This window comes from Oryzias latipes, chromosome 9 (genome assembly GCF_002234675.1).
Source record: "Oryzias latipes chromosome 9, ASM223467v1".
NCBI lineage: Eukaryota > Metazoa > Chordata > Actinopteri > Beloniformes > Adrianichthyidae > Oryzias > Oryzias latipes.
This window is the reverse complement of record NC_019867.2, coordinates 21,301,087-21,317,634: the sequence shown is the minus strand read 5'-3', so window position 1 is coordinate 21,317,634 and position 16,548 is coordinate 21,301,087. Positions and strand designations below refer to the sequence as shown.

The 16,548-nt window shown below is 40.2% G+C and overlaps 1 protein-coding gene across 2 annotated transcripts; it reads right to left on the bottom strand.

The window, feature by feature from the left end:
• Positions 1-5,821: 5,821 nt before the first annotated feature.
• cabp1 (calcium binding protein 1) lies at positions 5,822-11,742 on the bottom strand. Of its 2 annotated transcripts, none has more exons than XM_004072736.4 (7): positions 10,746-11,742; positions 6,844-6,874; positions 6,564-6,707; positions 6,373-6,482; positions 6,226-6,300; positions 6,071-6,143; positions 5,822-5,984 (listed from the first exon to the last, which is right to left on the bottom strand). In XM_004072736.4, the coding sequence occupies exons 1-7, from the start codon at positions 11,463-11,465 to the stop codon at positions 5,959-5,961; spliced, it is 1,179 nt and encodes a 392-aa protein (XP_004072784.2). In that variant the 5' UTR covers positions 11,466-11,742; the 3' UTR covers positions 5,822-5,958. The 2 variants fall into 2 exon arrangements, with proteins under 2 accessions (XP_004072784.2, XP_020561809.1); XM_020706150.2 differs by lacking the exon at positions 10,746-11,742 and adding an exon at positions 8,126-10,720.
• Between the last annotated feature and the right edge of the window lie 4,806 nt (positions 11,743-16,548).

The following is a 16,548-nucleotide window of genomic DNA, read 5'->3' as shown; positions in this document are numbered from 1 at the left end:
ATTAGTTTGCCTCACTATTCTTTGTTTTACATTATTGTAAATTATTTTTATCATGTAATAAATAAATATTCTTGATTAAATGTTTCCATGTCTTTAAAATAAATATTGTATCTTCATAAAATTTTCTGGAAACAGGAAACCCCATTTTATTCATTTATGTCGGAATAATCTGTCAGATTAACGGTCAGGAAGCCAAAGGCCAGACAATAAGCCAGCATAGTTTCCTATTTGACATTTTTCAAAGAAAGATACCATCACTCCACTGCTGCAGGTAGGGCACTTTCATTTCAAGATTTACAGTCAAGCGGATTAAGGGATTGGCATTGTGGGCAATCACCCAGGGCAGCATCCTGCCAGACGTAGTTTTTAGGGGGGCAAAAGCAAAAGTATAAAAGCATTAGGATGAGCTTTATAATTTATATGAGCAACAATTTCATTTTAGATATGAAAGAAGGCGCTAAACCATCACATTTCTCAATTAGGAACAAAAGAAAAGCATAAGAGGAGAAAGATACCCAACACAAAGTTATGTACAGAGCTACTCTTCTCCTGTCAGTAGAGAGGCTTTTAATTAAAGTAATTTTAACATGTTCATGCTCTGCAGTTTTACTTCAACTGCTGTTACTTTTAGGGCAAAAATATATGATTTTTCTTAGGTATATTTAGAGTGCACAACCTACAATGCAATTACAGATTAACCAGTCAAGTTGTTATTCTGGTAAACTTTAATTGACGTGGTGTATAAAATCAGAAAAAAATACATTTTTGGATGTCAAACTCCTGTACTTTTTTCAGAGCACTTTTGGGCATCTTTAAAACATGTTTCTGCTTCTAGTTAAATTGAAACTGAACTGATATGTTTGGGATTATTGTCATGCTGGATGATCCAGCCATGTTTAATTTTCACTGATGGAAAATTCTTTTGTGTGTGTTATTTCCTCATTCGCTTAGCAGCTGTCCTTAAAATCTGATATGTTGTCCGAACCAGAAGATGAAAATCAAGACCCATCTAGTTCCACTTTTCTTGAGTAAAGAAAGGGGGGAGGGGGGATCCTCGGCCAACCTGCTCAACCTCCCGAGCTACTGCCCACTAATAAATTACTTAGCATCTGCAGTCCCTCAGAATGCCAACACAATGGAAGGAACACTCAACAGCAATACTAAAAAACAAAACACAAATACAGTTTGAGAAAAAACTATTTATAGAAGTCATGAACATGAACTACCAGTGACAGATTGTGCAGAAAATAAGTATTTGATCAATAACAAAAGTTCACCTTAAGACGTTGGGATGTAAGCCTGGTTGACAATGGTATAGGTTAAAGGTTTCTTGTAGGTCTTCACCAGGCTTGCTCACACCGTACCATATTTTGGTCCATTTTTCCATGTACATATTCTCAGGGGCTGTGATGCTTTTTGATGCTTTGTGGCAACACAGACTTTCAACTCCCTCCAGATTTTTTGCTGGATTGAGGTCCAAAGACTGGCTATGCTACTGCTGAACCTTGAAATGCTTTTTACTTAGCAGCTACTTTGTTGTCTAGATCAGTGGTCCCCAACCCATGGGCTGTGAACTGGTACCGGTCCGTGGGCCACTTGGTACAGGGCCGCTGACAGAAAAAAGATGCATACAACTTCGATTATTTTTGTTACGTTTATCTTCTGATACTAAAGGAAGTTTTATTTTGGAAAACTGCCAGATTCTACTTCATCCGTCTGGCTCGATGCATGACATGACTTTAAGTAGCTGTGTGGACAGCAAAGTTGGTAGAAACACTAAAACATATTTGGAAAGAGTTAGTGTGAGGAAACCGAAGAACAGCCTTTGAGTTCAAAGAAAAATAAAGCTACTATTTACAGAAAAAAATGGGAGTCCTTCTCCAAATAAGGATTTACTGATCAGATGCTCCTCGCTCTGCCTAATATGCAGCAACTAATGTCTGAATGTTTCACAAACGCAGATAATAAAGTTTCAGACATAGACATGTTTGTTATTGTATTTAGAAAATACTAGTTTTACGACAGTTGTGTCATTTCATTTTTCTTCATTTATCCATAACACCTTAAAGTCAGACGCAGCTTAAAAGTTAGTGTCTGGTTGTTAGCATCCACTTTGATTTTAAAGGTAAAATTTTCATTACAAAGTCTAAGTTAAAACCGCAAAACTTGTAAAAAGAACATTTATGAATTTTTCCTACAGCAAGGCAGAATTAAGCAGGTATCTGTTAAAAAACGTCAGCACAGCAAATGATCCTCTGTGTTAAAAAAACAAAGTTAGTCAGGATTTATGTTTAAAAAAAAATTGATTAATCTTTTTGCCTTGAAAGATGATCATAGATTTGGTTGGGTTTTAGTGTTATAATAATATTCTAGGACAAAAAAAACACGAATGTTGCTTTTATTGAATTGTTTGCAAATCAGAAACAACTTCTACAAATCAACAACTTTGTTTTATTGAATCTTTGTCATCTGTAAAAACAAAATTACTAATGTTTTCAGATGTTTTTTAAACACAATTCCTTGTTGTAACTTTTTCATTTGAAAAACAGTTTTTTTTATAATCCGGAATCTTAAAAATATTAAATACAAACTTCATTTAATAGAAACTTTCCTAGACAGGTCCATGAAAATATTGTCTGAGATGAAACCGATCCGGGCCTGAAAAAGGTTGGCGACCACTGACCTAGATGATGTGATTGGAATCATTGTCATGCTGGAAGATCAAGCCATGTTTAATCCTTAATGCTCTCAATGATGGAAGTTTTTGTTGTTGTTAAGTTTTAAGTTTATATTTAAGATTTTAAGTATCACTGATAAAAATTGGACGCAGTTTTATCCTTGAGATCAAATAAAGTACCACCTAACTTTGCTACGTCAAATAAACCTTTTTCAGAGGGTAAGCCATGTGGAGTAGTTTTCTCAGGGTAAAATTCAAGCTAGAACTGCCACTGCTTACAGTTAAATCATTATTGTATGAAGGTTCTTTCTTAACATTGTCCTTTTAACAACACAAAAGTTTGTCCCCCAACATAACAGTAAAATAAAGCTCAAATGTAAACATATTTTATTTGTCTACAATGGCGAAATATTTTTTTGGACCAAAGTACAAATGTGCATACGAAGTTCAATGAATGTCATTCTTTGGCATGCATACAAAATAATAACACGTGTGGTACATTACCACACCTACAAACCCAATGATAGTAACATACAGTACAAATACAACATAGTTAGATCAACTGCAAATACAGTTTACTTATGTAATCTATTCTAGTAAATGCTGGGACATTAAAAAAATACAGCTCCAATAGTTTTATTGAATTTAAACATGTGAGCCTTTAAAAACTTAAAGTCTAGAAATGGTCCATATTGCTGCAAGCCGCTACTTCTCTGGGTGCATGAGCACTTGGCTTTCTTTATTTTAACTTTAGAAGAGCAGCACATTTTATAAGGTATTTTGATTGTACCACTGTCGTACAAACATGAGTAGACAATACATACAGTCAGGACTATAAATATTTGGACAGAGACACATTTTTTCTTATTTAGTTTCTGTACATTACCACAGTGAATTTTAAATAAAACAACTCAGATTCCATTGAAGTGCAGACTTTCAGCTTTTATTCCATGGGCTGAACAAAAAGATTGCATAAAAATGTGAAAAACTAAAGCATTTTTTGAACACAATCCCTTCATTTCATGGACTTGTAAGTAGTTGGACAATTGACTTTCATGCTATTGCATGGGCAGGTGTGGGCAATTCCCTTGTTATGTCATTATGAGTGAAACAGATAAAAGGCCTGGAGTTGATTAGCCCTTGTGCTATCTTAGATAACCCCACCGTTACATTGACGTGTTCTCCCTACCATGACAAAGTTTATTAAGGTGGAAAGATTTCATGTAATCCATGGACACCAGTGAGGTTCACAAATCATTGAAGAAAAAAGGTTCAGCGCACTGTCTAGTGGGCCTAGATGACCCAACTCCCAATGTGAAAATGTGAAGGGTTACACAAGGGTTAAAGGACTTGTGCTTGCATTTTGAAGATTTTGCTGTGAACAGACAACATGCGGTCAAAGGAGCTCTCAAAGCAGGTGAAAGGAGCCATTATTAAGCTGAGAAAACCGGGAAAAAAACATGCCAGAAATTGCTACAGTATTAGGAGTGGCAAAATCAACAGTGTGGTACATCCTGAGAAAGAAAGCACTGGTGAACTCGGCAACGCAAAAAAACCTGGACGTCCACGGAAGACAACAGTAATGGATGATCGCAGAATCATTTCCATGGTGAAGAGGAACCTGTTCACAACAGCCAACCCAGTGAACAACACTCTCCAGGAGGTAGGCGTATCAATATCCAAGTCTACCATAAAAAGAAGACTGCATGAAAGTAGATACAGAGGGTACACTGCAAGATGCAAACCACTCATAAGCCTCAAGAATAGGAAAGCTAGATTGGACTTTGCTAAAAAGCATCTAAAAAAGCCAGCACAGTTCTGGAAAACATTCTTTGGACAGATGAAACCAAAATCAACCTCTACCAGAATGATGGCAAGAGAAACGTATGGAGAAAGCGTGGAGAAGCTCATGATCCAAAGCACACTACAGTATCAGTAAAACACTGTGGAGGCAGTGTGATGGCCTGGGCGTGCATGGCTGCTAGTGGCACTGGTACACTAGTGTTTATTGATGATGTGACACAGGACAGAAGCAATGAATTCTGAGGTGTTCAGAGACATACCATCTGCGCAGATCCAGGTGAATGCAGCCAAACTGATTGGGCGGCGTTTCATAATACAGATGGACAACGACCCAAAACATACAGCCAAAGCAACTCAGGAGTTTATTAAAGCAAAGAAGTGGAATATTCTTGAATGGCCAAGTCAGTCACTTGATTTTAACCCATTTGAGCATGCATTTCACTTGTTGAAGACTAAACTTTAGACAGAAAGGCCCACAAACAAACAGCAACTGAAAGCCGCTGCAGTAAAGGCCTGGCAGAGCATCCAGAAAGAGAAACCCCAGCATATGATGATGTCCATGACTTCAAGACTTCAGGCTGTCATTGCCAACAAGGGCTTTCAACCAAATCTTAGTAATGACCATTTTGTTTTCAGTTATTTCATTTGTCCAATTACTTACGAGCCCATGAAATGAAAGGATTGTATTTCAAAAATGCTTTAGTTTTTCACATTTTTATGCAATCTTTTTGTTCAGCTCATGGAATAAAAGCTGAAAGTCTGCACTTCAATGGCATCTGAGTTGTTTTATTTAAAATTCACTGTGGTAATGTACAGAAACTAAATTAGAAAAAATGTCTCTGTCCAAATATATATGGTCCTGACTGTATGCAAGGCATATAAAATAGATCTTTGCTGCATCTCAGACAGTGACTGTTTTGATTAACTGGACTTGCACAGTGAAAACGTACAGTTACATACAGATCTGAGTCTACCACATGACTGTGTTGGTGGAGCACCAATATTATGCAAAGGTACATACAACTTCTTATACAATGCATAGGAAGTGGATTCTTACAGAAACATTCAACAGAGCTGATTGTTTGACATCCTTTCAGCATCGAGTCTGATTCTGATGTTACTGAACATCGAAGGCGACATTTGGAGGTGCTTCACACATGATGAGACAGGACATGAGCTAGTCAGATGGAGACTTATTTGGTGACAATTAAAGTGCAAAAAAGAAAAAAAAAAACATATTTTAGGCAATTATGAGCTATGCTACAGCAAATTCCGCCTCAGTTCAAACGAGACTTCTGTTTTCTGGAAGAACACTTATTGATTGAAAGAGTGAGGTGATTCTTTGCTTCAAATAGTTTTAATTCCAGTGTGGTTTAGATCTAAATGGCTCAGAGGGTTTCGGCATGTCCCTGCTTCTATGTGGTCGGGAGGACAAAAAGGACATAGCTTCACATTCAGTGCTGATCATTTGTATGATCTCAGCGAGACATCATTCGTACGAACTCTGTAAGAAGAGATAAGGAGCATTAAATACTGCTGCTCAACACTCGACAGTGCGCTTTGACGAGTGCTTTGTGAAAGATGTTTTACCTTCAAAGTCAACAAGTCCGTCACCGTTCAAATCCACGTCCCTCAGGATGTCCTCTACTTCTTTTAGACCAACCTGCATAACAAACAAATGAACGAGGTCAGGAAACATGCGTGCGGTTTTGAGCTATCAAGTCTTAGTTTGGCCCAGTTCTTACTTGCTGGCCCAACAGTTTCCTCATTGCATCTCGGAGCTCAGATGTGCTTATGGCTCCATCTCCATTTGTGTCAAACTAAGAACAGCACACAACAGAAATAAAGAATAAAAAAATACACACAACAAAAATCAGCATTTAAACTCTTACCTCTCGAAAAGCATCTTTCAACTCCTTAATGCCAATCATGTCGGCAGTTTCAGCAAGGAGTTTGGGACCCATCAATTCCACAAAATCGTCAAAATCCACATGACCTCCCACTAAAGACAAATAATAAAACTTCAAACTTGAAATAATTTACTCCAAACAGTCATGTAAATGTCAAATGAAGATATGCCTACAGTTCATGTTTATCTGTTGACTCAGCTCTATCAGCTCCATTTCAGTAGGCATGTATCCCATGGTCCTCATACAGTTTCCTAGATCTTTGCAGCTGATAAAACCATCTTTGTCTTTGTCAAACTCTTTGAAAGCATCTCGCAGTTCTGTAAAAATAGCATGTATATCAACGCAGGAATTAAATGTCTTCATTTATAGCTGGATTTATTCTAAAATGGTGTTTACTTTGCTTTATTATTTTCAAAACACATTGGATTGAGTTTAAAGTGAAGAGCATCTTACCATCCATTTCTTCTGGTCGCAGCTCTCTATCCTGTAAAGAAATACTATTAGTGATCAGTATAAAAACTCAATGTCAGCTTTTAGAAAAAGCTTATGAGCTTCATGTAAGCTTTCCACTGAAAGCTATCCTTAACCCTTGACTTAAGTGGTGCCCAAATCTAAATCTACACATTTTAATGAACTGCAGCGAAATAACAGTTGGGTAAAACTACCACCCATATTGATGTGCTCTTAAAGAAAATACTGATCACTATCAAGCAGGACAGAACAACACTAGCACTTACATATACATTTTTTCTGCTTCTTGTTTATAATGAATGCAACCTTTAAAGGACAGAAAGAGGCAGACACACTCCAGAGCCACCAGGGGTTAACAGTAGACGAAGAGAGAAGTCTAAACACAAAGCGGTGACGTCTGAACAGAATCACTGACCGAAACGGCATGCGCCCAAAACAACCAACGTTTGCAGAGGACCATCAGCGCTTCTTCTGTCAGTCAATCCCTGCCAGCTCATCCCACATCAGCAGTCACTGACAGTTTTACAGACATATTCAAGCCATCGTCGAGACATAGGAAGTTTTTTCCTATGTTCTAACGCAACAAAACAAGGACTCATAAGAGCTCTTTGTGCTTATTCTGTGTAAAACTGACATAATGCAAAACAGATGGCTAAATGTTCTATTAATGATGACTTGATTCTGGCATTCAGACCTGAAAGGCTTTTTAGATGGCTATTTGCTTTTTATTTGCACAAAGAATGGAAATAGCGGGGTGAGTGTTTCTGACCCTTGATGAGAAAAAAATCTCAATCACATCATATCCTAATTTATTTGTGACATCACAGTTTTTTGGAATAAAAAGCTTAGACAGGAGCTCTTACTCCTGACTTTGTACAAAGCCAATTTATGCAGGTTACAGCTTTATGGTCAGCAAATTTTCAAGTAGTTACAAATCTGTCAGTCGTTTTCTCTCCATTAGTTTCTTTTTAAACACTAGACCATATATGGCAGGTGTGCACCTTGCTTTAGAGCTTTGTTGTCACTGGTGTGTGGGTTCCTAAAAGCGGAGAATTGAAGGATATTTATCTGAGAAAACAGTGGTGATAATAGTTTATGTGTTTATGAGAGTCAGAGGGACAAAGTAAAAGGTGGACTGTCTAAATCTGGGCTTTTATACGCCTGAAAAGTAGAGAGCACTCATCTAATGTGACAGGATAATGATCACAATACTGTGGTTATTTTTGAACACAGATAAAAACCGTGTTTGTTCAGACTTACGTACAGCCTGCATGCACTTTGCCATGCCTTTACTCAGGAAGACACAGGTTTGTCCCAATAGGTTGCTCACGAGAACGCAGTTTTGTGTCATGGAAACAATGGAGTCCTGATAAGGCCCAAGATACCCTGACTGGGCAATCTCTGCACATGACAGCACCAGCCTCAGTCTCCTCTCAGCATCCTGGACCATCTTCCAATGGGTGGGCAGAGAAAAAAAGTTGTTGGTGTACACTTTTTTTACATTTTACGGAAAAAAACCCTAATAAATAAAGCCCGATGCACAATATATCTGTGTGTTATACAAGAGCCTATGTAAGAAAACAATGTCATCTACATGAAAACATGGTGGAAAAATCACCTAAATACATCTATAAAACAGCATGTTGCCAACTTTCCACCCATTGCTCATAACAGTTTACTTGCCACTTGTACAGACTGGCACCTCACACCTATACACTGTCTGACAAAGAGTAAACAGAAGCAGAAAAAGTAGAATGAAAGCAGTAGGGAGCAGGCTAAGACTTTCACTGCAGGCACATTTTCTTCTACAGGACATTGAGCTCTCATTAGTAAGTGGCTCCTGTTGAACAGCCGAGGCTTGCCAAAATCCAATATCACATCTACATTAGGACTTTAAGAATCTCAAAGCAGGAGAGACGAACAAGTAACACTTCCTTCTCAACAAACTCATGACACCATGGCCTGAATCTAAAATAAATCTACTCAAACTGAAGCATGAATTGAATCTTTTTAGCTGTACGGAGTTTCAAAAATTGCGCAAAAATGACCTAAGTCATCCTAAGTCCAAAGCAAAGAAAGTAATATGTTACAATTAACCTTTAAAAGCGCTAAAGTCTAGGAAATTTCAGGGTGTGAAGTTTGTTTTTTAAAATCTTACCGCTCTCAGAGGCCAGTCTAAGCAGTTTCCCATTCCAAAGGAGAAAAAAGACATTAAATACGACCATAAGGAATTTTTCTCCACCAGGTTTGCAGTTTGGGTTTTGTGAGGAAGACAAACTCTACTTTTAGCAAGACCCATGAAACCAAAGATTCTAATAAAATCTAAAGCAGGACAAATATGTTGGAACTTTAGTCCACTGAGCTTCTGGGGTAAATGAATGTTGCAACAGTAGGGACACCATCGAGTGAGGGAGAGAGGAGAAGAAAACAGACGAGGGAGGGATGTGGACCAAGGAAGGAAACGGAATAATGCCTATTAAAGGAGAGGAGATGTCTGAAAGATATTGCACACTGCTGACACACCAGCCAAACTACAGAAAACACAAATTACACAAAGTATGCATATAAAAAAAAATTGACAAAACTGTCTCCAGTCTTCCCACCAGAGAGGCCGTCTGGGTTGCACGCATATTGAGGTGACCTTGACCATTAAAAAAACCCTCCTCCGGTCTAAAAAAATGTTAGGACCTGATGCTTTTTTCTTATAAAAAACATTTTGTCAATACGCATTTGATGCAGAATTTCACATTTTCACCATGTGGCTGTTTGTGTGTCCTTCACAGGCAATGGCAAGGTTACTCTGACCTGCACACACTGTGTGGCACCAAACACAAGCACACAAAGCAGCAAAGCAGCAACTGACATTTGCAGAGACAGTGTCATCTGCAGGTGTGCACAGGTAGTTGCAAATAGAAGAAAAATTGCATCAATTTTTAATGTATTGTGTGTATGTTGCTCTCAAATGGAGCTTTCCATTTCTTGCCCATGACTGAACTCCTCACCATTGACAGTGGGTGTGTAATCAAAGAGCATTTTAGGGGTCACGGTAATGTTTTCGCAGAGCTGCTCACAGTCTGACTCACTGGCTATTTGCAGAGATGGCTTTTATACTATCAGTACTAGAAGAAGTTTCTTTTCAACCCACAAAGGACTAATTCTGCGTTTCCATGACGGAACTGATCAATGACAGAAAGATTCCCTGTTCAGCTCATGGTAATCATTTCCTGTTCAAAAGTGAGTACCATACAAGGAAGCAAATAAAATCTGACCTCTGGAAGATGTAAAAGAGAAAATTTCGTCACCAGACCCAAATTATGCTAATGGTTTAAGGGGACTCAAATAGATCCTCAGCTCAAAAATAGAGCCTCCAGCATCACTGATCATCTTCAAACACAAAAACACAATAGATGCAGTGTTCCTGATGGAGGGTTGCAGGAAGATGAACAAAGCACGAAGCCCGTGCTTTCAACAAAAGAAACATTTGCACATCAGACTTCCACCTCTCTGCTAGTGGAACATCCAACTTGTCCTACATCCACTTCAAAAAGAAAGCTGCCTGATAGAGTGCAGTCTGTAGGAGGAAGCAGTATTTTACAAATTACATAAGGAGAAAAAAATGGTGATGGGAGCTGTTTGTCTGATAGGCAGGTAGAACAACAGCAAAGATCAAAACAGCAAAGCATGGGAGGCTTTAGATGCTTTCAGATCAAACTGAAGCCTTGTATGTGTTTTATATCTAGCCACCCCTTGGAGTACTAAAAGACACCAACACTGTCACGATTTGCCAGGGATTTCCAGACTGTCTTCCTCAAATTAATTTCAAATATCAATCTTCTAAATCCTGCTAAACCCTGCCGAAGGTTTGTTTTTGTTTGGAGTCTCACCTGACCAAAGAGTGAACTGATGATGGTTCTCAGATTGATATCAGACGCAGATGAAACCAGGCTCGGCCTCCGTGCGCGGCGGGACGACCTGTTGGACTGCGGGACAAGAGAGCAGGAAGACGTGGATGGACTGCTGCCTTTGGTCAGACGGCTCCCCTTGTGGGCCCTAGGCTCACACAGCGGGACCCTGTCGTCATTGCTATCTGACAGGGAGGGTGCTCTCGGGACCGGGTGGGAGCGCGCGTGGCCCCGGCTGGGACGCTGCGGTTCGGACGCTTCAGCCGGAGCTCGGTCCTCGCGGTGGTGCCTCCTGCGGCGATGGTGGCGATGTTTGGAGGTCCTGCAGCGCTCCCCCTCACCTTGGCCTGCCTCGCTGTTCGCCGCCAGCGGATCGGGGACTTGGTTTGAACACGCACGTGATTTGCACTCGCTCCGCGTGGTCGAGTTGTGGCCGTCCTGGCAGGCGCCCACCGTAGAGGGGTGGCACAGTGGTCTGCGGGCACTTACGTCACCGTCGGCCGTGTGGAAGGATTCTTCCGTTCTCCCGTTGCCTTGGAGTTCGGCGGGACGGTGGCGATGCTGGTGTTGATGGTGATATTGCCCCCTATGGCTTTCAGCCGCGCGCTCGGGGTGGTGTGTCGGTTTTTTTGCCGCAGACTTCAGGAGGGAGGTCGTGGATTCAGATTTCGGGAAGGAGGTGCTCATTGCGCCGGATCTCATTCACTCTGCCAGACGGCGGAGCCGCAGAGCGCGTCACCTGTTCATTAATGTGTTTTTTCCCCCTTTTCTTTTATGGCACCGTTACTGTGACGTAGGAAAGAACGACATAACACAAACATACTCCCGAATTTAAATCAGAAATATAAATGGTCATCAATTTATTAAAGATTTGCTCTCATTTTCTAAAAAATAATGTCCTATTTGTGCGTGTCCTTAAGCTTTCCAGAGAGAAAACTCTTCCATGAAAAAATATAAAAACCTGCATTGTTTGCTTTAATAATTCAGGACTTGGATGAAAACATAGACCATAATGTACCTGTCCTAAATTATTGAAAATTTGAAAAATAAAATAGTGAATTAAAAAAATATATATTGTAGATTTAAACTTAATATTCATTTGAAAACATATATGTAAATTTAAAACTTGAATAAAAAGAAAAATGCAAACCCAAAACTGTAACAAAATATGTTTATTTGTATTTTCAACTTTTGTTTTCATTTCTGCCTCTTCTTTTTCAGTTCTGTTTTCTGTTTCAATTCAGTTTTTAAGTTTTCGCTGTGAAGCTGATCCAAATTTTAAGTGGAGCAGGGCTTTAAGCCCATTGGCTACTGGGACATGATTTCCCATGATTCCCAAAGAGGTCATGGTGATGTCCCGGCTTGGGGACCTGAAACAGAACACTAATATGGTACCTTTCTGTGTGGAGTTTGCATCTTCTCCCCGTTTTGAGACTTCCACCATCCAAAAACATGCTTCAAAGGTTAATTGGTTACTTTAACCCTTGTGCTATCCTAGGCACTTTAACATTGGGAGTTGGGTCATGTAGACCCACTGGACAGTGCGCTGAACCTTTTTTCTTCAATGATTTGTGAACCTCACTGGTGTCCATGGATTACATGAAATCTTTCCACTTTTATCCACCTTTGTCATGGCAGGGAGAACAAGTCAATGCAAGGGTGGGGTCATCTAAGATAGCACAAGGGTTAAATCACATGTGTCAAACTTAGGCCCAGTGTGATTATAATTGGCCTGCGAGACCATATCAAATGTGCATTAGAGCTGGCTCACAGTACATACCATACTGTATACTGACAGCCATGCTCCAGTCACATCGGGCAAATTAATTTCACCCTCCACAAAAATGGCCAAACGAAAGATAGAATACAGGAGCTTTCAAGACTGTTGAGAGGCAGATTATCTGTTCACGAATATAAGGGACAGACCTGCTTGTTATGGCGTTTCATGGCTGTCATTAATTGAACAAGCGCAAAGATAACTGCGCAAGTGGATTGAAGATCTGAGTAAGCGAACCTTACAACCGCGCAAGCGCAATGCTAACCGAGCAACCCCGCATTTAACAACTGCAATCCTAACTGAGCGGCGATCCTGCGCACTCACTGGGTTTGCGTGCAGTGTTAAAGGGGTGTTTTTGTCACTTGGGGGTGGTGTCCAGGGGGGGTGTTTGACACTTGGGGGCGGTAACCTTTCTGGTTGATCTGACTGGCCGAAATTTGCATGTCAAATGGCAGTGGGGCGGGACTTTCATTTTTTAGAGGCTTAAATAGAATAATAATGGGGGATGTAAAGTGGATTGAAACGTTAACGAATACACAAATACAGTTCTCACATGAGAAAAACTTACAGCAAGAAAAACCTGCTGCACTTTCTTACCTTGGTCTTGGGTCGTTGATTAACATTTTAATCCACTTTACATCAGCTGTTTTTTATGCTATTAAAGCCTATAAAACAGGGGTGGCAAACAAGTTTAACACATAGAGCTGAAATTTTTGACTGTGATAGTCAAAAAGCCACATCAAACACTGAAGACATACACACACAAACACAGAATTAAGCCATATTATTTCCAATAACACACTCCTCTACTCCTCTACTTACAATACAATATCACTGGATTAAAGTGCGCAGTTTAAGTTATGGGTGTTTTTTTGTGCATTTAATGTTAAAACATAACGGTAAAACATGCATGCTAGTGTGTGTTTTAAAAAAGGAGAAAAAACGAAATTAAAAGGAGCGGAAGATGGACAGCTTTTCATTTTAATCTGCTAGAAGTTGCTGCACTTGAGTTGATCTTCCAACCTAGCCTTATTTCCACGGAAACTCAGCTGTATCTTCTTGATCTTTCAAAGTTCGTTTTCCAGCTTCCTCCTCTTGCGAACCAAGGCATTAATCTTGAATTCTTTCGCAGCTGCTTGATTCCCACGTTCCTCTGCGTAGCTGATAGCCTGCAGTTTAAACTGTGGTTCATCGTTGTGTCTCTTTGCAGGCGGCATTTCTATATCTATCAAACATATACCTGCATCTTTGTACTATTGGGCGGGATGGGGGGTCTTCTTTCACGTCCGCACTTCCCTCCTTATCGTTCTCATTCTGTCTTTACCAACGTCCTCTTTACCGAAGTCACACAACAACACTTTATGGCAGCACATAGGGCACTCCTTACATTTTGGAGATCTTTTTTTTTTATTATTGTTTTCAAAATTTGAACAATTCGATCACAAAAAAATTTGAACAATTTAAGCATCAAGCATCAAAAAGATGTCAACTCCCCCACCCCACCCCGCCCTTCAACTTGAGACAGCCATACAAGTAAAATAATTAAAAGAAAAAAAAAATAAAAATAAATAAATATATATATATATATATATACTGACCAAAAATATAAACGCAACACTTTTGTTATTGCTCCCATTTTTTAATGGTATGAACTCAAAGACACTCAGTGAAACATTTTACACATACACAAAATAACTAGTTCTCTGAAATATTGTTCACAAATCTGTCTAAATCTGTGATAGTGAGCACTTCTCCTTTGCCAAGACAATCCATCCCACCTTGCAGGTGTGCCATATCAAGATGCTGATTAGACAGCATGATTATTGCACAGGTGTGCCTTAGACTGGCCACAAGAAAAGGCCACTCTGAAATCTTCAGTTGTATCACACAGCATAATGCCACAGATGTCGCAAGTTTTGAGGGAGCGTGCAATTGGCATGCTGATGGCAGGAATGTCCACCAGAGCTGTTGCTAGGGAATTAAATTTCCATTTCTCCACCATAAGCCGTCTCCAAAGGCGTTTCCGAGAATTTGGCAGCACATCTAACCGGCCTCACAACCGCAGACCACGTGTAACCACACCAGCCCAAGACCTCCACATCCAGCATGTCCACCTCCAAGATCATCTGAGACCAGCCACTCGGACAGCTGCTGAAACAATCGGTTTGCATAACCACAGAATTTCTGCACAAACTGTCAGAAACCGTCTCAGGGAAGCTCATCTGCATGCTCGTCGTCCTCATCGAGGTCTCGACCTCACTCCAGTTCGTCGTCGTAACTTGAGTGGGCAAATGCTCACATGCGATGGCGTCTGGCACGTTGGAGAGGTGTTCTCTTCACAGATGACTCCCGGTTTACACTGTTCAGGGCAGATGGCAGACAGCGTGTGTGGCGTTGTGTGGGTCAGGGGTTTTCTGATGTCAATGTTGTGGATCGAGTAGCCCATGGTGGTGGTGGGGTTATGGTATGGGCAGGCATATGTTATGGGCGAAGAACACAGGTGCATTTCATTGATGGCATTTTGAATGCACAGAGATACCATGGCGAGATCCTGGGGCCCATTGTTGTGCCGTACATCCAACAACATCACCTCATGTTGCAGCATAATAATGCATGGCCCCATGTTGCAAGGATCTGTACACAATTCTTGGAAGCTGAAAACATCCCAGTTCTTGCATGGCCAGCATACTCACCGGACATGTCACACATTGAGCATGTTTGGGATGCGCGTATACGACAGCGTGTTCCAGTTCCTGCCAATATCTAGCAACTTCGCACAGCCATTGAAGAAGAGTGGACCAACATTTCACAGGCCACAATAGACAACCTGATCAACTCTATGCAAAGGAGATGTGTCGCACTTCATGAGGCAAATGGTGGTCACACCAGATACTGACTGGTTGTCTGAGTCCCCTGACCCCCTCAATAAAACAAAACTGAAGATTTCAGAGTGGCCTTTTCTTGTGGCCAGTCTAAGGCACACCTGTGCAATAATCATGCTGTCTAATCAGCATCTTGATATGGCACACCTGCGAGGTGGGATGGATTGTCTTGGCAAAGGAGAAGTGTTCACTATCACAGATTTAGACAGATTTGTGAACAACGACTTTTCTACATCATTAACAGCGGAGGTGTACATAAGATGAGAAGAAATAAAATGTCTCAGTTGGAGATATGCAAAAAAATGTTGTTGAAAGGACATAACAGTGTTGTCTTTAATTAATTCCCCGAATACATTAATCCCTAAATTACGCCAGGAGGAGAACACAGATGGGCCCAGACCAGCAGGAAAATCAGGATTTTGAATTATAGGGGAAAGCAACGACTTAACTTTTGTCTTTTACCAGGTGTTTTAACCCATCACACCAAACTCTAATACCGTTGTAAAAAATACGATTTTTTTCTAATCGTTAGTGGGATTTTGGCCCCATCACAGGTGATCAATCCCCAGGGAGAATGAGGAGAGCATGCCCATGAGTCAATGCAGTTCTCCCTCTTTAGATATGTATGTAGCCACAGCCATTAATGATGGGTGTGGCATGCCCAGTTATAGAAAATTATATTTGGAGTTGACAACTTGTTCCAAATCAGTTAAGTGTGCTTACAGGTTCAAAATATGTGTAATAATGTTTCTTCATATTGTTCCCAAAATGTATAGTTATAATTACCTTAAGGTCTTGGTTTTATTAAAGAGTTTGATGGGCATTTTGTCAGCCTTACAGGTGCAGAGCAGTGGGAAGTCCAGGCCACCCAGCTGAGAGAGTTGGGGATAAAATTCCGTAAAGAGTTTGGGTGTTTCAAAAACTCAAAATTTAACCTTAAAAGGGATATTTAAAGTATTAAAATTCAGAAAGTTCAGGCTACCATTACTGTAGTCATTCATCAGAACAGATTTCCTAATGTGTGTTATTTTTCCAGACAAAGTCAAATAATATTTTATGGACAGTTTTGCGTAACCCTTGTGCTATCCTAGGCACTTTAACATTGGGAGTTGGGTCATCTAGACCC

What these genes read in the sequence shown, in the direction of transcription:
- cabp1 (XM_004072736.4), bottom strand. Translation starts at nt 11,465, where the DNA reads ATGAGATCCGGCGCAATGAGCACCTCCTTCCCGAAATCTGAATCCACG. An exon ending in GCGACCAGAAGAAATGGATG is followed by an intron (nt 6,708 to 6,843) that starts GTAAGATGCTCT and finishes CTATTTTTACAG; the next exon opens with AACTGCGAGATGCTTTCAAA. An exon ending in GGAAACTGTTGGGCCAGCAA is followed by an intron (nt 6,144 to 6,225) that starts GTAAGAACTGGG and finishes TTTGTTATGCAG; the next exon opens with GTTGGTCTAAAAGAAGTAGA.